This window comes from Leucoraja erinacea, chromosome 22, assembly GCF_028641065.1.
Source record: "Leucoraja erinacea ecotype New England chromosome 22, Leri_hhj_1, whole genome shotgun sequence".
Classification (NCBI taxonomy): Eukaryota; Metazoa; Chordata; class Chondrichthyes; order Rajiformes; family Rajidae; genus Leucoraja; species Leucoraja erinaceus.
Genome location: NC_073398.1, coordinates 10,474,980 through 10,496,265, shown reverse-complemented (window position 1 = coordinate 10,496,265; position 21,286 = coordinate 10,474,980). Strand labels below are relative to the sequence as shown.

The window sequence follows — 21,286 nt, the reverse complement described above, 5'->3', positions numbered from 1 at the left end:
CCGAATGCTCTCTACCTTGCACCTGTAGATGTTTAGGAGAATCCACTTGGACATGCCGAATCTCCGTAATCTTCTCAGGAAGTAGAGTCACTGATGTGCCTTCTTTACAATTGTTGGGACCATTCTTCAGACTTCCCTCCCTGAAGGATCCCAACCCGAAACACCTTCGATCCATGTTCTCCTGAGATGCTGCCTGCTGAGTTACTCCAGCACTTTGTTTTTTTTTTGTAGACCAGTATCTGCAGTTCCTTGTCTCTCTGTTATGGAATATATTAAATCCAGTAAACCAAGCACCCTGGCTGTGGAGGGTGACCGTGTGGGGGGACCACGGTGAAGAAAAATGGGGGCCAGGCCCATGGGGGGGGGGGCACTCTAGTTTTAGAATCCTCTGCCCAGGGGATAAGCCTGTGTTTGTTTGTTGTTCGATCCGGTTTGTTCTGTTTAGACGCTGTGCACACGGCAGCCAGCCAACGGTCGCTAGTCCCTTTTTTTTGCACTTTTAATTGCAAGTGTACCTTGTGTGTTGTGACTGTTGGCAGACCAATTTCCTTCCGGGGATGTATAAATTTTTATCGTATCATATCATATGGTAACCTGGACCCACTGCTGTTCGCCCACTGCCACAACAGGTCCATGGCTGACGCCATCTCCCTGGCCCTATACTCATCTCTGGAACTCATCCCTGGATAAGTCCCTACGTCAGATGTATGGACTCTAGCTCTGCTTTCCATTGTCCTCATTTACCCTATTTATTCCTCTCATGATCTTGTACACCTCTATAAGATCACCACTCATCCTCCTGCACTTCAAGAAATAAAGTCCTAGCCTGCTCAACCTCCCCGTTTTGCTCAGCCCCTCGACACCTGGCCACATCTTCTTTTCTGCACCCTTTCGAGCTTAACAACATCTTTCTTATAACAGGGTGAACAAAACTGAGCACAATACTCCAGCTGTGGCCTTCCTCACCAATTTCCAGTCCACTCCATGAAGGATTTCCATCGTTAGACTGAATATCAAGGTGGTGAATTTTTATGAATGTCAGAGTCAGCAAATAAAATATATTCCCGGGAAGGTTGGTTGCATGCCGTGGTGCTACAAATATCTGGGCTTTTTGATATAACTCCAACCTCAAATACTCAGCAAATACCAGGGAAGTGTTAAACACAAACTCTTACCTCTGCCAACCACTTCATCGTCTGAGAACATGCTTGGTGGATAATTATGGATCACATCGTTTGAGCTGCAATGCATCACACCATCCTCACAGTAACTGTCATAGAAAACAGAAGGTTTGAAACTTAAGGATAAGTCAAGACGAAACACTACAACCATCAGTTGTGCTTCGTTTAGAGGCACAGCATTGAAACAGGTCCTTTGGCCCATGACTCCACCCCAACCACCTGTTTGCACTAGTTCCACATTATTCCACTTTCCCGTCCACTCCCTACACACTAGCGGCAATTTACAGATGGCCAATTAACCTACAAACCTGCACGTCTTTGGGATGCGGGAGGAAACCGAAGCACCTGGAGGAAAGCCACGCGGCCACAGGGAGAACTCCCAACAAACTCCACACAGACAGCACTCGAGGTCAGGATCGAACCTGGGTCACTGGCGCTGTGCGGCAGCAGCTCTACCACTGCGCTACTGTGTCGCCCTCAAACACTAGAAGTAAGCAAACTAGTCCAAGCAGGACAAAGTGTGAAACAATCTGAGAATGCTTCACAGATCCTCCTCCATGGCCACAGCGAGCAGCACCGGAAATTGGAGGAACAGCACCTCATATTCCGTTTGGGGAGTCTGCATCCCGGGGGCATGAACATCGAATTCTCCCAATTTTGTTAGTCCTTGCTGTCTCCTCCCCTTCCTCAGCCCCCCTGCTGTCTCCTCCCATCCCCCAGCCTTCGGGCTCCTCCTCCTTTTCCCTTTCTTGTCCCCGCCCACCCCCGCCCCCGATCAGTCTGAAGAAGGGTTTCGGCCCGAAACGTTGCCTATTTCCTTCGCTCCATAGATGCTGCTGCACCCACTGAGTTTCTCCAGCTTTTTTGTGTAACCTGAGAATGCTTCACAGTGACTGATCCTCAATTTTAGAAATAAATGTGGTTATCTGGCTTTAAAATCCAAATGCACTCAAATGCCACAGCGGATGCACAGAGTATGATTGTATCCTGGGGCCAACCAGATGTTTGACCACGTGTAGGGCCAATATCACACCCATTCACTGCCCAAGACAGTATCTCCTGTGGGGATTTACTACTTACTACTTCTTACTGTTGTTTTAATAGACTTTATTTTACTTTAGAGATAGACAATGGACAATAGGTGCAGGAATAGGCCATTCGGCCCTTCGAGCCAGCACCACAAGATACAGTAAAGTATCAGTCTGATACAGTCTGAAGAACGTCACTTATTCCTTTTCTCCGGAGATGCAATCTGACCCGCTGAGTTACTCCAGCTTTTTGTGTCTATCTTAGCTCCCTGAGTCCGTGCGACCAGCAATCATCCCATACAGAGGCACTATCCTACACACTAGGGGCAATCTACAATTGTTACAGAAGCCAATTAACTTCAAACTGAATGTCTTTGGCGTTCAGGAGAAAAACGGAGCACCCGGAGAAAACCCATGTGTCACGGGTAGAATGTGAAAACTACGTACAGACAACACCCATAGTCAAGATCAAACCTGGGTCTCTGACACTATAAGATGGCAAGTCTACTGCTGCACCACTGTGCCGCCCCTAATGCTGTCAGTGGATTGGTTTAATGAGAATTGAATATGGTCAATTGCAAAATAACATGGCATTTATAACACTGTGTCTCCCGAAGAATAGAATTCCATCTGAAATTTCAGTTAAAATTTCTCAGACGGCAGGTTCAGAAACTTTGTTTTCCACTCCACTTATCTCACCATATGACGTTTTCAAATGTGATTTCCTCGTGTGCTTTGTAGATCTCGTCGTTGAAGTAGCAGGAACACTCTGACTGTGGGACACACTGACCCTCCTCATTGGCATACTGGCCAGGGGGGCAGTAGCAGCCTTCCAGGCAAAACTCAGTGCATTCTGTATCCAGGCTGGACAGCGATCTGCAGGTCTGGTTACAAGGAGTGCCACACTGCTCGTAAATCTGCCCGTCAGCACAGCTCATCTCTGCCAGAACATATCGAGAAAGAAAACATGGTTATATGGAACATGACTCCTTTTATCGTGTGTCTACACACTGGGGACAGCTTGACCGCAATCACAAGCTTATGTGATTCGAGTAGAAATGGGCCACTCCGCCATTCAATCATAGCTAATCTATCTTCCCCTCTCAACCCCATTCTCCTCATAACCCCTGACACCCATGTGCGGTCCTTCAACTGACGAGATAGCAAGAACAAAATAGCTTATTACTGTACCTCACGACACATGACAAGAAACAAAACTAAAGAGAACATAGAACAGCACATCACAGGAATGGCCCACAATGTTAGTGCCGAACATGAAACCAAGTTCAACTGATCTCATCTGCCTATAAATGACCCACAAACTCCCATTCCTTGTACTTCCATGTGCCTATCTAAAAGCCTGTCTGTGTGGAGTTTATATGTTCTCCCTTTGAACGTGTGGGCTTTTTCCAGGTGCTCCGGTTTCCTCCCACACTCCAAAGATGTGCAAGTTTGTAGGTCAATTGGCTTCTGTAAATTGTCCTAATGTGCAGGGTAGAATTAGTGTGAACTGGTCATCGCTGGTCGGTGCCGACTCAGTGGGCCTGTTTCCACGCTGCATCTCCAAACTAAACTAAACTAAGAATATTGACTGCAAAAGCATTCTCTCGTTTACCCACAGGTAAGTTGCATGAAAATTGTTGCATTACGTACTGTGACGTGACCCCCGAGAATGCAACGTTTCCTATAATGCTGGGTAACGTTGTGTTTCATTCGTCATTGTTAAAAGGGAAAGGGATGGGAAGGGGTGAGGGACTCACCGCAGAAGTCGGGCGATCTCCAGTTGATAAGGACACCTCTCCTGGCACACATGGCGGCATAGCTGGCGATGGCAGAGCAGAGGCACTGGTTGCCACTGGAGCAGGCACACACGTCGTAGTGGCAGATCTTGAGGAAAGGAGCAGGGCTCACTTCATGGTGGCACGGCACAAACTCAGTCAGTAGCAGAACCGAGCACACCTCCTCCGCGTACCTCACTGAAACGCAAAGGCAAACATCCCAATGACTGCTCACTAATCTGTTGAACGTCCACAACATTGAAAGAAACAAAGCACTGGAGGGACTCAGCGGGTCAAGCAGCATCTCAGGAGAACGTAGACAGGGGATGTTTCTGGTCGAGGCCCTTCTTCAAATGCACAGGCAGACTGAGTCTGAAGAAGAGTCCCGACCCAAAACATCACCTATCCATGGTCTCTAGAGATATTGCCTGACCCGCTGAGTTACTCCAGCAGTTTGTGTCTAACAAAGAATTACTGTCGGCCTCATCAGCATAAAACAGCATCTGCAATTCCTTGTATCTATTTTATTAAAGGTTTTGTTTTCTTACAGCAGGTGCTAAGTGTCTCTTCCACACCACTAACACAGTTAGACATCCTACTGCTCAGAGCCATATTATCAACACTGTGCTCCACTCTGTCAATCTGTACTATCCAAAGAGGTGACTTCATGTTTGTAATCATAGACCTGAAATGTCCTAATTACAGAACGTTATCTATCGCAGTTAACTAAAGGTCCCTGCTGTTTGTAGAATGGTGCTGCTATCGTCAGCAGTGCAGGCTGCAGTCTGATCTCTAGTGATAGCCTAGCGCGTTACTATACTATAGACAATAGGTGCAGGAGTAGGCCATTTGGCCCTTCCAGCCAGCACCGCCATTCAATGTGATCATGGCTGATCATCCACAATCAGTAATGTCACGTACTAATGTCACGTACTAATGTCACGTACTAATGTCACGTACAGATACAGAAGCTTGAAAGCAGGTATCACCAGACTCAGGAGCAGCTTCCTCTCTGTTATCAGACTTCTGAATAGTCTTCCATAAGCTTGGGTGCTGTCCGATTCACCTCTACCCCATTGCGGACATTGGACTTTGTCTCTGGAACCGCTGTGCTACAATGCTGAGAACTATATGCTGCACTCTGTATCTTCCCCTTTGTTCTACCTATTGTACTTGAGTTTGACGATTGTATTTATGTATGGTACATCTGATCTGAATGGGTAGCATGCAAAACAAAGCTATTCACTGTACATGACTATAATAATAAACTTAAATTTAATGTTTAAAGGCTTGAGCTGCCAGCAGCCAGCTCTGTTTGCTTCATGTGATTACGGTGATGACACTCATTGTCTCCTTTTAGCAACTGTTTCCGTAAATTATTTGACAGACTTTGCATCGATCACCAGATTAGTCACGGAGCTTCTTTTAAGACCTCAATTATTCCGAAAAGGAAGGGATAACGTGCCACAGTAACATTAAATACTTTCTCCTAAACGTAGATATCCACGTTAGAGAGAGTTGAGGGAAGCCTAGTTGTATTTGTTCTGCCTCCCCTCTCCCCCCTCCCCCAGAACCTCTCTGCATTTACCATTCATCCTCACTCCTCAGTAGGCTTAACTGCCAGAGAAAATATTACAATGTCCATATTGAATGAGAAGCGGCACTCCAAAACCGCAACAAAACCTGTTTACCTCTCTGGGGATTTAACTTGCAAGGGTCGGCATGTATCTGTTTCAAGTCGGCACAGCCTCCGTTGATCTTCCAGGAGTTCCCAAAGTTGACCATTTCGGGTTCAACAAGCCCGGATGGTGTGAGGAAGTCATCGCCTTCATTGCCATTGAAATTTCCACAGAGGCCACAGGTTACCCCGGTGTACACGGAGCCCAGCTACAAGAAAGGTGCGAGTTAGTTCAGTGCCAGCAGACGACTGGGTCTGATAGAAGCCTGTATGCTTTGGCCGTACCTTCAGATTCACCTTCCCGTAGCCATCCCAGTCAAACTGAAAATCGTCATCATATGTCACCCGAACTGATGACAGAACGGTGTGCTGAATACGAAGGCTTCCTGTAGGAAAGGTCATCTCAATTAGAATGGATACACTGAGAAAAATCGTCTCATTAAAAACAAAGCATTGTTGTGAAAAGTAACCAGCACGCCTCCCGTCTCTGAACTAAACTCATTATTTGCATACCAATGTCAGCTTTTCCACTGGAATTAGCTGTCTTTATTCTGTGTGCTTCTCTTTCACGTGTTGTGCTCAACAACATCCAAAGATGTCAGTGCTTCCTCTGTCAAACACGCATTGTCTCAATTACTCAGAGCTTAGAGCAATCAAAACCATCGTACATTTCAAACAAAACAAAAGAAACATTTTGGATCATACATCCTGTCCAGGTAGTTGATATATTGTCCAACACAATATGTCTGAAGAAGGGTTCCGACCCGAAACATCATCTATCCATGTTCTCCTGAGATGCTGCCTGCCCCACTGAGTTAGTTACACCAACATTTTGTATCCTTTTTTTGTAAACCGTCATCTGCAGGTCCTTTCTTCAACAATGTGTAGATTCCAAACCTCATCTAATATCTCAGGGGCAGTAAATCACCCGCTTCTTAAACCTCACAGCTTGAAGCTCCGTGTAACCTCGTTCAATGTGGAGGTGGGGTGTAGATGAGAAGAAAACATGTTAGTTGGCCCCACTAGAGAGGAGCAAATGGGCAAGAGTGCACTGTAGTTACAGATATACCTGGTTAATGATTTAAACGCAAAAAAAGCAAACCTGGAAGAGGGATAGAGCAAAACGGATCTCGTTTTCTTTTGGCTTGTCTGGGTTGCACAGTTTTTTTTTTTTGTTTTTTTTTTAACAACAAAATTTATTCAATTATTAAAAATAATATTTACACTACAATAAAACAAACCAGAACCCACCACCATAATACAATACAAACATGTATCCATAATAAACTACTATACAACTATGATACAATCCTTATTGAGGATACATTCAACACCCTGCGGAGCCCAGCGGTCCCGAAACTCCCTCAGGGTGCCCACAGACAGGGCGTATTCCCTTTCTAATCCCACCCGGGCACGGACGTAACCCCGGAAAAGGGGCAGGCAGCTGGCTCGGGTAGAGCCCTCCGCCGCCTGGCGCCGTGACTCGCGGATGGCCAGCTTGGCCAGGCCCAGGAGCAACCCAACCAGGACATCTTCAGCCCATCTGGGTTGCACAGTGGCAGGTTGCAGCAGGTTGTCTGGGTTGCACAGTGGCGCAGCAGTAGAGTCGCTGCCTCACGGCACCAGAGACCCGGGTTTGATCCTGACCTCGGGTGCCGTCTGTGCAGTGTTTGCACGTTCTCTCTGTGGGTTTCCTCCGAGTGCTCCGATTTCCTCCCACATCCCAAAAGAAGTGAGAGTTTGTAGGATAATTGGCCCTCTTTTAAAATTGTTTCTAGTGTGTAGGTGAGTGGTGGAATCTGGCTGAGTTGATGAGAATATCATGTATCTGTACACTGTGAATGGCTCAATTGTAATCATGTATTGTTTTTCCACTGACTGGTTAGCACGCAACAATAGCTTTTCATGTACCTCGGTACATGTGACAATAAAGTCAACTAAACTAAACTCAAAAACTAAACTCAAAGAATGAGATGAGATTTTCAAAAGAATAGGATGAATGTAAGATCAGTGTAAAGGGTGGTTAATGGTCCGCATGGACTCAGTGGGCCGAAGGGTCGATCTCTGTGCTGTATCGCTCCATGACTCTATGAATAATCGAACAGTAACAGAAGAGATTTTTTCATTGTATGAGACTCTTTGAATCTTATCAAACACTATGTCTATTGGTAATAATGCTTAATAATTGGTCATAATTATTGATAATAATGGTCCAAACCTTGTATTAGTGGTGGTTGTATGTCCATGCCGTTTATTGAGACTCTGCCGCCATGTTTGAGTTTAATGTTCATGTTCTCCAGCTCCAGGAACCTCAGAGTGGCCGATCGTATGCAAACAGCGTCTGGATCATCTGCACACTAGGGAAGAAAGTTCAGAGCACTGAATACTGCCGAGAAACATCCTTCATCATTAAACCGAGTGAGAGTGACGGTCAACTGTACCTGCACTTTCTCGATAAAGACTGCAAATGTGTCCCCCTCACAGTCTTTGGCCAACAAGTATTGGCACGTCCCAGCAAACGTGAAATACTTGTCATCAAAACTCTTGAAGTGCGATTGCCCAATGACAAAACATTCCCCTAATTGCGAGAAAGTTAAATATCACCAGACGAATGAGTTGAGGCTGGTACAATGACAACATTTCAAAGACACTCGGACAGATAAATGGATAAGAAAGGTTTAACATAGAAAATAGGTGCAGGAGGAGGCCATTCGGCCCTTCGAGCCAGCACCGCCATTCATTGTGATCATGGCTGATCGTCCCCTATCAATAACCCGTGCCTGCCTTCTTCCCATATCCCTTGACTCCACTAGCCCCTAGAGCTCTATCTAACTCTCTCTTAAATCCATCCAGTGACTTGACCTCCACTGCCCTCTGTGGCAGGGAATTCCACAAATTCACAACTCTCTGGGTGAAAACGTTTTTTCTCACCTCAGTCTTAAATGGCCTCCCCTTTATTCCAAGACTGTGGCCCCTGGTTCTGGACTCGCCCAACATTGGGAACATTTTTCTGCATCTAGCTTGTCCACTCCTTTTATAATTTTATATGTTTCTATAAGATCCCCCTCATCCTTCTCAACTCCAGGCCTATTCTTTTCAATCTTTCCTCATATGACAGTTCCGAAGGATATGGGCCAAACACGGGCATGTGGGATGAGTGTGGATAGGTATGTTGGTCGGCATAGGCAAGCTGGGCCACAGGGCCTGTTTCAATACAGCATGACTATGTGACTCTAAACGTGTCAGGTAGATTGATGCAAGATGATCATCCATTTCAGCATTACCTTCATGAGGCAGAGAACTGAAAAACACACTGTTAGTTTTGCTGCCGATTTAGGGAACAAACACTTGTAGATGTGTACAAGGACATTGCAACCGGATAGGTGAGGCACAAGAGAATCAGAGGAAGTTGGCCGTGGGTAGGGAGACCATTCGGTCCATCAAGTTCATGCTGGGTCGCTACATCTATACAGCTACTCTCATGCTCCCGCCTTCCCTTGGTAAACATTCAATGAGTGTCCTTGGATTATTTTAGAATCTCCATATTTATTTTCACCAACAGTGTCGGGGGAAGGGCCCATTCCTGTACTGTTCTGCGCACATTGTAAAGCCATTATTGGCTCCATCTGTTCCCAACGGGTCAAATGTGTCTTTTAAAATTCATATTGTGAACTAAGGGCGGCATGGTGGTGTATCGGCAGAGCTACTGCCTTACTACACCAGAGACCCGGGTTTAATCCTGACTTTGGGTGCTTGTCTGTACGGAGTTTGTACTTTCTCCCTGTGAATTGCGTGTGTTGGCGTCGAGATCTTCGGTTCCTCCCACACTCCATAGATGCACAGATTTGTAGGTTAATTGGCTTGGTATCAATGTAAAATTGTCCCTAGTTTGTGTACGGGGATCGCTAGTGTGCGGGGATCGCTGGTCGATGCGGACTCGGTGGGGCGAAGAGACTGTTTCCGCGCTGTATCTCTAAGCTAAACTAAAAAAGCTGTTGGCTACAAGAGAGTGAATAAAACTGCCTCTCATCAACTGAACGCATTCAGACTTTACAACCTTCATGATAAAATAGAAAGCACACCTGGACAATCCTCGTCAGTACACTCCCATTTTCCGTGGCTGCAGACACTGCAAGATAAAATTGCAAACGTAACATAGAAACTTGCAGACCCGATGGACAACATTTCTAACGAGTGCGGAGGGGCTGAAAATGTCATCCAAACTGGAATTTCCTAGTGGATTTTAGTTGAAGGTTTGGGTTCTGGAAGAACCAACAGTGAGCAATAGACTTGGTTTTGTCAAGCTGTCAAGGGTACAGAAGAGATTTAGTATGTTGCCAGGACTATAGGGTGTGAGCTATAGGGAGAGGTTGAATAGGCTGGGACTCTATACCCTAGAGTGCAGGACAATGAGGGATGATCTTGGAGAGATGTATGAAACCATGAGAGGAATAGATCAGGTAGATGCACAGGATCTCTTGCCCAGAGCAGGTGAATCGAGGACCAGAGGACATATGTTTAAGGTGAAGCAGAAAAGATTTAATAGGAATCTGAGGGGTAACCTTTTCACACAAAAGGTGGTGGGTGTATGCAACAAGCTGCCAGAGGAGGTAGTTGAGACTGGGACTATCCCAACATTTAAGAAGCAGTTAGACAGGTACATGGATAGGACAGGTTTGGAGGCACATGGACCAAGCGCAGGCAGGTGTGACAAGTGTAGCTGGGACATGTTGGCCTGTGTGGGCATGTTAGGCCGAAGGGCCTGTTTCCACACTGTATCACTCTATGACTCCATGACTTTGTATCTCTGCATCCATTCCGCAGTCTCACCTCTGAACATAATGTGCAAAACACGGGCATAAAGTTAAAGGAACGGTACTACTCTATGCTGTAGAGTAACTGAAGGCACAGAGGAAACTCCTGCTAAAAAAAAACCTCTTGTGACATTATCAGAATTGAAACAAAATGTACTGTCAGTGATGACACTGCTCCACCAGGTGGCGCCGTGAGTGGCATCCTCGTCTTGTCCCTTTCTTCATTGATTTTTTAGTCCGCGTTATTTGTATGTTTTAGTTAATCTTTACTTTTTGTATTATGTGAGGGGTGGTGGGGGGGGTGGGGAATTATTTTTTAAATCTCCTCGACGGATATGCGACTGTTTCCATGTCGTATGTCCGTCCTAACATTGTGGATCTGGCGGTCCCTTTGTTAGGGATTGGCTTTGGGAGCACCAGCTGCAGGATCTACGACCACCCCGATCGCCCCAATACGGGGGTTCTCGCTCCTGGAATCTGGTGCGAGCGCGGACAGCTTTCTGACTGGTTGGGTGGATAGGAACTGCAGAGAGCGCGACAAGTGGTCGGTGCAATTTTGTTACATCACGTTGAAGAGCGCGTGTGTGGCCCGGACATTGGGCTGATGGCTGTGGGTCTCCACATATGCTGTATGCCCTAGGGATTCTCACACAACGCTGTGGTGGCTGGTTATGTTTGATTTTTATGTAAATTTGTATCGTTGCTTTATTTGGTATGACTGTATGTTAAAATCAAATTTCACTGGACCTCAGGGTGCACGTGACAATAAAGGAATATTGAACTATTGCTGAAACAAATTTATCTGGAGAAAACTAATTGCAGAGTTCCCTTTTAAAGACCATTAACCAATCAATGATAGACTTTTCAATATATAATCAATGATTTAGGGCGGATATGTAAGATATTATGACATTTAGGTATATAGTCACTAACGTAAGTTGAATAAGGAAAGTAAAATATAATATTTTTTAAATATAAGCATAGGGAGTGGATGTGAAAGTGGGAAAACAGAGAACTAGCATGAACGGGTGATCGATGTTCGGCATGGATTCGGTGGGCTGAAGGGTCCGTTCACATGTTGTATCTCCAAATGCTAAACTAAATACTTGGGTATGAAGAAGGGTCTCATCCCAAAACGTCACCCATTCCTTCTATCAAGAGATGCTGCCTGACCCTCTGAGTTACTCCAGCATTTTGTGTCTATCTTCGGTGTAAACCAGCATCTGCAGTTCCTTCCTACATTGTATAAAGACAACCAGGGAGTACAGTAGGGTAAGTAGAGGCACGAGTATGGAAGAGCAGGGAACTACAGAATAACAGGCTCCAGGATTAATACAACATGCATGGAAAGAGAGTGAGCCTTGTGTCCGTTTTCAATGATCAGTAATGCTTGATTGGAACATCCAACTGCTGGCCTGATGCACCCCATCACCAAGCTTCCCACTGTGGTCATTGTGGACATTAGCTTCAGCACTAACCATTCATGGCAGCCTTGGGAGATACTGGAGCCAGCCGGATACTTCTTCCCCATGTGCATACAGGAGCAGTCGGAAGAGACCACACAAGTGTCTCCGTCCAGCACCTTCCCACCTGAAATCCAAACACCAGATCAGTCCCATAAAACGCAGATACTTCAGGCTTCACATTTGCTGAACATCTGATGTGAGGAGCGTAAACAAATACCTCCACAAGTGCAGCCATCCCTGCATTGGTTGTTGCACAGATGATTGATGTTTAAACTCTTGCATGTTTTGGAGCATGGCGGCACACACGTGCGATATTCCATCCTTGCTGGACACTTCAGTGCTAGTTAAATAAAAAAAGTCCTGTGTAAAACGGTACAAGTGCAATACATCTGGACACACTACACCTCTGCCCATAATCCGTCCATGGCTGGCTAGGAATTGGGAAGTCAATACAACATAATGTTTAGCAGGCTCCCAATGCAGCAGAATACAGGAAGGAGATCCTTCAAATCCTAGCCAAAGTCCTCCAGTCTCGCACGATATATTTACACTCTATGGGACTTCTTTACTGTGAGAATAAATGCTGCATGTATTATTTACTGACAACAATACAGTTGTTTTTAGCTCAGTTTAGTTTAGTTTACTTTCCTTTAGAGACACAGTGCGGAACAGGCCCTTCGGCCCACAGATCCCGCGCCAACCAGCAATTCCATCACACGAACGCTATCCTACCCACACTAGGGACAAGTTTTTTACAATTATACCAAGTAATTTAACTTACAAACCAGTACTTCTTTGGAAATTGGGAGGAACTGGAGATTCCAGAGGAAACTCATGCAGGTTACAGGGAGAAGGTACAAACTCCCTACAGCCAGCACCCATAGTCAGGGTAGAACCCAGACCTCTGGTGTTGTAAGGCAGCAGCTCTACCACAGCACTTCCGTGCAACCTGCTATATATACTAACAATTCAAAATGGTTTGATATGACAATATGGGAATAACCTGAACCTTCTGATCTACTTTACTATCTGTAATTTTCAATTGATGGCTAATGAGATTATCTTGTTATTCTAATCCAGCAGCCTTTAAAAGTAACTTACTTATACCATACGAAGTAAAGGTAACACTAAATCGCAATTCAAAATATTAAATATTAAATTACACTGGATTCTAAAGAACAAACATTCACCATTAGTTATATTAAAATAATCTTTTGTTAAAACTGATGAGTTAGTAATTAAGTAGAAACAAGGAAGGGCCTGAAGGAATCTGAAAAAGGCTGTCAGCCTAAAACATCATCTATCCACGCCCTCCACAGATGCTGGCTGGCCCGTCGAGTTACTCTTTTTTTTTCCAGTTAACAATTACATAGTTGTGGGAAGATAAATAGAGAACAGGTGATCTTTTCTGAACTTACAGCAGTCGCTTTCTCGAGTCCAGTCTTGGAGGACTGTGCCCTGATGAGCACAAGACCTTGCGTACTCCAGGAATGCTTGGCAGTGACAATCCTTTCCTTCGCAGTGACAAATGTCATCCTCACAACTCGCGATGAACGGCTCTGGATCCACAACAGCGTTACACGCTCTGAATATTTGGTCCGTTTTGAGCATTTTACACTTTCCCATCAAGTTCTACAATCAAATAACAGTTTCATTCAAGTAAGCGTGGTTTCGGATTCTTTCTCTATATGTGCCTCACTTTCACATATGCACTTTTGATTGTATCATTATATCCATTAAGTTCAATATTTGTATGTATTGAACATATGAAGAGCAATAAAGGACATTGTACTGTGTCCAAAATCCAACAGGCGCACAATAGCATGCAGATATGGTGGAAGAGTTGTCAACCCAGCTCCTCAAACCTGCTCCACCATCCAACAAAATCATGACTGGCCTGACTGTAACCACAACTCCACATTCCCACCTACTCAGAGCAGCACGGTGGCGCAGCGGTAGAGTTGCTACCTTGCAGCACAAGAGACCCGGGTTCGATCCTGACTACGGGTGCTTGTCTGTATGGAGTTTGTATGTTCTCACTGTGACCTGCCCGAGTTTACTCTGGGATCTCCGGTTTCCTCCCACATTCCAAAGACGTACAGGTTCGTAGGCTGATTGTAAATTGTCCCAAGTGTGAAGGATAGCGTTAGTGTATGGGAAACGCTGGTCGGGCCGAAGGATCTGTTTCTGTAAACTAAACTAAACTAAGCTACTCATGATAACCATTCACAGCCCATGTAAACTACAACCCAACCCAATGGCATGAACATTGGATTCTCAAATTCCATGCAACCTGCACTCCCCTCTATCCCTGACTCTCTCCTCTTATCGACCCTGGTCCTCCAATTCACCCCTCTATTCATCCTCGTCAGTACACTCCCATTTTCCGTGGCTGCAGACACTGCAAGATAAAATTGGATCCGTAACATGGAAACTTGCAGAACTGATGGACAACTTTTCTAACGAGTGCAGAGGTGATGAAAATGTCATCCAACTGGAATTTCCAGGTGGATTATAATTGAAGGGTCGAGGCCTTCACATCTAGGGAGAGGTTGGTCAGGCTTGGACTTTACTCCTTGGAGCGCAGGAGGCTGAGGGATGATCTTATAGAAGTGGATAAAATGCTGAGGGGAATACGCATGGTAGACGCACACAGTTTTTTTCCCGAGTTAGTGAAATTATAAAAAAAAGAGGACGCAGGTTTAGGGTGAGAGGGCAAAGATTCAAAAGGAACCTGAAGGGCAACTTTTTCACCCAGAGGGTGGTGGGTATATGGAATGAGCTGCCAGAGGAGGTAGTTGAGGCAGGTGCTGTCACAACATTTAAAAGACTTTTGGACAGGTACTTGGATAGGGAAGGTTTAGAGGGATATGGAGCAAACACGGGCTATTGGGACTAGTGTAGATGGGGCATTTTCCTTGGCAAGGGCAAGTTGGGTTGTAGGACCTGTTTCTGTGCCTCGTGACTCGATGACTATGAATCACAGCCATCTCTCTCAGAGATAAAGGTATCTTCTCAGTGTTAAATATTCTTAAGCAATTGCCTTTAAATCTAAATTCTCCCAGTGTAGGAAACATCTTCTGAACATCCAGACTGGTGACGATTCCACTGTTTAGTGGTTCAACCTCTCAGTTTTCTGAGCCCAACAGATACAAGCCTAGCCTGTCCAAACTTTCCGTTGAAGTCAAGTTTGTAGAATTGTAGAAGGATCCTGACCCAAAACGTTGTCTGTCCATTCCCTCCACACAGAGATGCTGCCTGACCTTCTTCAAATGTTAATCCTGTGGGCCTAGTGTGGTCTGAAGAAGCGTTTCAACCCAAAACGCCACCTGTTCCTTTTCTCCAGAGTGCTGTCTGACCCGCAGAGTTACTACAGCTTTTTGTGCCTATCTGCTGCCTGACCTGTTGGGTTACTCCTGCACTTTGTGTTTTGCTCAAGATTCTAGCATCTGCAGTTCTTTGTGTCTCTTTCCAACCTTCCCCGATGAGACAAAACCAGGATCATTAACGAGAATGATCCCAGGAATGATTGGTTTGTGTTTGAGGAGCGTTTGAAGGCACTGGGCCTGTACTCGCTGGAGTTTAGAAGGATGATGAGGGACCTCATTGAAACTTATTGAATAGTGAAAGGCCTGGATAGAATGAATGTAAAGAGGATGTTTTCACTAGTGGGAGACTCTGGGGTTATGGGGAGAAGACAAGAGAATGGGGTTGAGAGGGAAAGATAAATCAGCCATGATTGAAGAGCGAAGTAGACGATGGGCCAAATGGCCTTATTCTGTTCGTAGAACTCATGAACCCATGAATATATAACAAATTGCTTCTTCCAACTGGGCTCTCTCCAATGGTAATGATTCAACATTATTACAGGAAGGGTGCTTGTAATCTATCGGAACTCACGTTTTCCACCGCTTCCGAGGACAGGCTGCAGGTTTTACTGGGAGGGGACACTCTGCTGCACATCTCCTCAGCACCTCCCATTGACCAAGAGTTGGCAAAATCATAGCTGCTCTCCACCTGGAAACCTGAGAGAAAAATAACGATCATTTTCATCATCCGAGAACCAGGAGCTCCCCAACTCCAATCTCCTTCTGACGAAACGGCACAGTTTTTTTTTTTAAAGAGTCATAGAGTCATCAGGGTACTGGCGTGGTAATTCTAACGCACAAGAATACAAGGTGGACTCCGTGAGTGGTGGACTCAGCCCAGTCCATCACAGGCACAGCCCTGCCCACTATGTAAGCATGGGCACCAGGCTCTGCCTCAAGAAGGCAGCATCTATCCACAAGGATCTCCACCATCTGGGCCGTGCCCTTTTCTCGCTGCTACTGTTGGGCAGGAGGCACAAAGGACTTAAGATTCAACAGCACCAGTTACATTTCCACAACCATCAGGCTCTTAATCCTAATCCTATCAACAACGGAACACCATGGACCACCTCTCACCGAGAACATGTTTTTCTAATCATGTTTTCAAAAATGTTGTTTTTTTACACTAATGTCTTCGCCTTTTCTTTGCAATTTCTTGCGGAATATTACGTGTAAGTTGTGTTTTATGTGTCTGTATGGTGTCTGGGTCTCTGTGCCTGTGATGCTGGTGTAAGCCAGATTTTCATTGTACCTGTACCTCACCGTACATGTGCGTCTGACAATAACCTTATCTTGACTAGTGGCTCGTGTCTGTTCATGATCTTTGAAACGCTGACGGCTGCTCATGAACAATCTCTCTGTTACCTTCTTGAGTCGTGTAATCATCCTGGGGCAAATCATTGTAGTTGCCGCAGAGGCCACATGTCCGACTGGAATGTTTTTTGGACAACACGATGTCCACGTTTCCGCTGGTATCGATGCGGGCGGTGAAGCCATGCTCGTCACTCGATATGATGAAGTAGCCCGCTTCTGTCCCGACGAACACGCCAAAGAGTGTGAACGGCAGCTCAACCCTAGAGAGACCAACGTAGACTGGGTTACAGACTGCACAAGCATTGTCGTAGAGTCGTGCAGCGGTGCAACAAGCCCTTTGGCCCAACTTGTCCACACCGACCAACATGCCCGGACAACACTAGTCCCATCTGTCTGCATTTGGCCCACATCCCTCTAAACCTATCCTATCCATGTACCCGTCTACAGTTTTCTAAAGCATTGCGATAGTACCTGCCTCAATCTTCCTCCGGCAGCTTATTCCATACACCCACCACCTTTTGTGGCTCATATTAAATCTTTCCTCCTCACCTTAAACCTATGTCCTCTGGTCCTCAATTCCCCTACTCTGGGCAAGAGACTCTGCGTCTACCCGATATATTCCTCTTGTGATTTTTTACACTTCTATAAGATCATTCCTCATCCTCCTGCACTCAAAGGAATAGACTCCTAGTCTACTCAACCTCTCCTTGTAGCTCACACCCTGGCAACATCCTCGTTAATCTTCTCTGCACCCTTTCCGGCTTTGTCCTCGATGCCTCAATGGTCCGCAGAGTTAAATTATTTTAATTTAGTTCATTTTATTATGTTTAGTTCAGCTTATTTAGTTTATTAGCACGTCTACCAAGGTACCTCAAAAAGCTTTTCTTTGAGTGCTATCCAGTCAAAGAAAAGACTGCACATTCAAGCCGTCCACATGCACAGATAAAGGATAAACATTTAATGTAAAGATGTAACATAAATGTCTAATAAAGTCCGATTAAAGATGGTTCAAATGTCTACAATGAGGTAGGTGGGAGGTCAGGACCACACTCTAGCCGGGGAGAGGGTCTGTTGCAATCCTCTACATTCAGTGAAGGAAACAAGGTGCTGGAGTAACTCTGCAGGTCAGGCAGCATGACTTGTTCAGTTACTCCAGCACTTTATCTCATTTTCTATAAACCAGCATCTGCAGTTCTTTGACTCTACATTCAGCATCTGCAAAGGAGAAACCTCAAATTAACCCACAGATCGGCCGTGCAGTTAATTTTGAAGTTAATGGCGAGTGACAATGGGTTGGATAGTTTAGTTTACTTCAGTTTAGTTTGTAATCATTACTGGTGCCCAGTTTAGTTTAGTTTATTAACAAACCACTTTTTTGCACAACAGTTCCTTGTCCCTTTGGAGAGATTTTACCTTCCTGCTGCCGATTTTCACTTTTAGTTTGGGTTTAGTTTAGTTTAGTTTACAGACACAGCGCAGAAACAGACCCTTCGGCCCACCGAGTCCACGCATTTTGACACTACCCTACACACACTATGGACAATTTTACATTTATACCAAGCCAATTAGCCTACAAACCTGTACGTCTTTCGAGAGTGGGACAATAGACAATAGACAATAGGTGCAGGACTAGGCTATTCAGCCCTTCGAGCCAGCACTGCCATTTAATGTGATCATGGACAATCATCCCCAATCAGTACCCCGTTCCTGCCTGCTCCCCATATCCCCTGACTATTTTTAAGAGCCCTTTCTAGCTCTCTCTTGAAAGCATCCAGAGAACCTGCCTCCACCGCCCTCATAGGCAGAGAATTCAAGACTCACAACTCTCTGTGAGAAAAAGTGTTTCCTTGTCTCCGTTCTAAATGGCTTACTCCTTATTCTTAAACTGTGGCCTCTGGTTCTGGACTCCCCCAACATCAGAAACATGTTTCCTGCCTCTAGGGTGTCCAAACCCTTAACAATCTTATATGTTTCAATGAGAATGCCTCTCATCCTTCTAAACTCCAGAATGTACAAGCCCAGCTGCTCCATTCTCTCAGCATATGACAGTCCCGCCATCCCGGGAATTAACCTTGTAAACCTACGCTGCACTCCCTCAATAACAAGAATGTCCTTCCTCAAATTAGGGGACCAAAACTGTACACAATACTCCAGGTGTGGTCTCACTAGGGCTCTGTACAACTGCAGAAGGACCTCTTTGCTCCTATATTTGACTCCTCGTGTTATAAAGGCCAACATGCCATTCGCTTTCTTCACTGCCTGCTGTACCTGCATGCTTACTTTTTTCGAAATCGAAGATCTCAGAGAAAACCAACGCAGGTCACGGGGAGAACGTACGGACTCTCTAAGGCAGTAGCTCTACCACTGCACCACAGTGGCGCCCCCTTTTGAGTCTGGCCACACTTTCCCCGAGATATAACAACGTCGCATTGTTCTAAAATCATGACTGGCCCTGTATTTTTGCAGCTGTAAATTTAATTTGAAACCTGCAAAGCGAATAGTAAAGGGCTGCCCTTTCTATACAAAAATTAAAATAAACTATATTCAAAGTAAAAAGTGTACTGTGCAAAACTTCTAACATTCTCAGTGGCTGTACTTGCATTGTATTTGGTAGTATTCACTATAATATCATTTATACCCGGCACCCTTGCCACTCACATGGCCCCTTGGGGTGATATCTCTTCCCTCGTTTGAGAGGTGTCTCCACCACACTTTGCCCCCATGTTCACTAGACTGTAGTCCTCCCTCACAGAGGCTTGGCATTGGCTGCACCGAGTTTTAGTGTGTCCCTCAGCACATATTCCTGCAGTCTGCAGCGGGCCAGTTGGCAACATTCCCTGACAGACATCTCGCTCTGCTGGTGGATCAACAGGTTTCGGGCAGACCAAAGAGCATCTTTCACCGAGTTGATGACCTTCCAGCAGCACTTGGCGTCTGTCTGAATGTGCCCCTGGATACAGTCCGTAAATCAGAGAGGCTTCTGTTACGGAGCTGTTCGGCATGAACCGTGACATGTACCCTTAGAAACCTCTCCAGACTCTCTTTGCAAATCCATACTCAGTGAAGAGGTGGGCAGCTGTCTCCTCTCCATAGCAGCCGTCCTGAGAGCAGCGTGCACTGGTAGTGAGATTCTGACGGTGCAAGAAAGATCTGGCTGCGAGGGCTCTCCTCACCGCAGGCCAAGCACGTTCTCAATCACTAAAGCAGAGCCAGAGTACCCAGGGAGTGCACTATCAAGGGGCCTTACCTTTTTTTGCCCATAGACGCTTCTCCTTTTACAGTAAGGGTGACCTCAAAGAAATCGCCCAGAAATAAAGAAATACTTTTCCGTTTCCCAGTCTGGTAGTTACCTGAAACACACGGGAGACGTCACTTATCAAACAGCTGGAAGTCACATTCACAAAGTCACAATGAATGCAAGGTTTAACGTACCTAAAAGCGAGAAAGAGTTTTTCACGCAGTCGCCGGCCAATTTGTAACTGCACTGCCCTGGAAACTCGTAGAAGCCGCCGTCAAAGGTGTGGGTGCGGTATTGTCCGAAGAGGCTGCATCGAGCGCTCTGATGCCGCTCGCCCTGGTTCTGGGCCACCGATGCTTCCCCTTGCTCTGTTCAAAGGACACAAGAAGGTGCAAAGCATTCACTTCCAGCTGCTCGCTCGCTCGCCTTCCCCCTCCACCGCTCCCCCCCAGTCCCGTTCCCACCCCCTGCAAGACTGATCGAATGGCGAAGTAGACTTGATGGGCTGAATGGCCTAATTCTGTTCCTATAACTTATGAAGACGTCTGTTGCAAGTTGAATAGTTCTCAGAATAAGTCACCACCAGTACGCCCGTGGCCTAAAGATAGATTTTTCAGCAAATGTGCCTTGATGTGTCGCCCACTGAGGTTATATCAACACTACGCTTCAGTTAAGAGGTTAACTGCCCGCTTTACCTTGTGTAAGGGCCACGAAGGCGGAGACCAGGAGCACTGGCAGGTAACGGCTCACCATCTGTGGAAAGCCCAGAGACATACAGTTAGCAAAACACCATTCAGCATCTCCCCATGGACAGGCAATGTAGTCGACAATCCCTTCCCAAAGCCCCTTCCAAAAATAAATTGTCGCAAGTAGTCCTGTTCATTTCTCTCCAGACTTCCATGTCTGTGCTTTGAGATATGAGTAAATATTCTCCCATTTAAAGTGCTCCCCTCATTGCTGCACAGAGTCTAAGCTGCAGTTACCTTGGCTTCTGCTGCGAAGAATGACCAGGGTCCAGAATGAAACCGAGCTCACCACAACGTCACATCGGCATGTTCGGTGGGGGGAGTGGGGAGTGGATGGGATAACGTTTCCAAGAACAGTGGTGTCTTCTTGTGAAAACAGAGCAATTTATAGAGGACCGGAAAAGCGGGATAATTATGCATGGAAACGCGGGGACATCCGGTGTTAAAATTATGGTATCAGATTGAAAAGAAACTGCACAGTGCTCATTTCCCAAAAGAAAACAATGGTAGGAAACTGGATGTAGTAGCACTGACAGAGTTAGCAAAAGCTAAACTTCACATCACTTCTAAGGCAGTATTTTTCCCCTGTGACTTCGGTTATGAGACTGGGATACACTTCACACTTTATGTTTTTGCCAGGTACTTTGTTTGATTGATAAATGCTGAGATGCTCCT

General features: G+C 45.7%; 1 protein-coding gene across 1 annotated transcript in view; it reads right to left on the bottom strand.

The window, feature by feature from the left end:
- The window catches only part of LOC129707713 (von Willebrand factor-like), an 84,258-nt gene extending 63,273 nt beyond the window's left edge, over nt 1–20,985 (bottom strand). Inside the window, 17 exon segments of the mRNA XM_055652939.1 lie at nt 1,176–1,270; nt 2,909–3,149; nt 3,970–4,185; nt 5,679–5,874; nt 5,951–6,051; nt 7,884–8,022; nt 8,107–8,243; nt 9,748–9,794; nt 11,958–12,069; nt 12,163–12,285; nt 13,364–13,577; nt 15,846–15,970; nt 16,679–16,887; nt 19,875–19,977; nt 20,060–20,233; nt 20,561–20,618; nt 20,849–20,985. Of these exon segments, the coding sequence (XP_055508914.1) occupies nt 1,176–1,270; nt 2,909–3,149; nt 3,970–4,185; nt 5,679–5,874; nt 5,951–6,051; nt 7,884–8,022; nt 8,107–8,243; nt 9,748–9,794; nt 11,958–12,069; nt 12,163–12,285; nt 13,364–13,577; nt 15,846–15,970; nt 16,679–16,887; nt 19,875–19,977; nt 20,060–20,233; nt 20,561–20,618 (2,290 nt within the window). The 5' untranslated portion in view covers nt 20,849–20,985.
- Between the last annotated feature and the right edge of the window lie 301 nt (nt 20,986–21,286).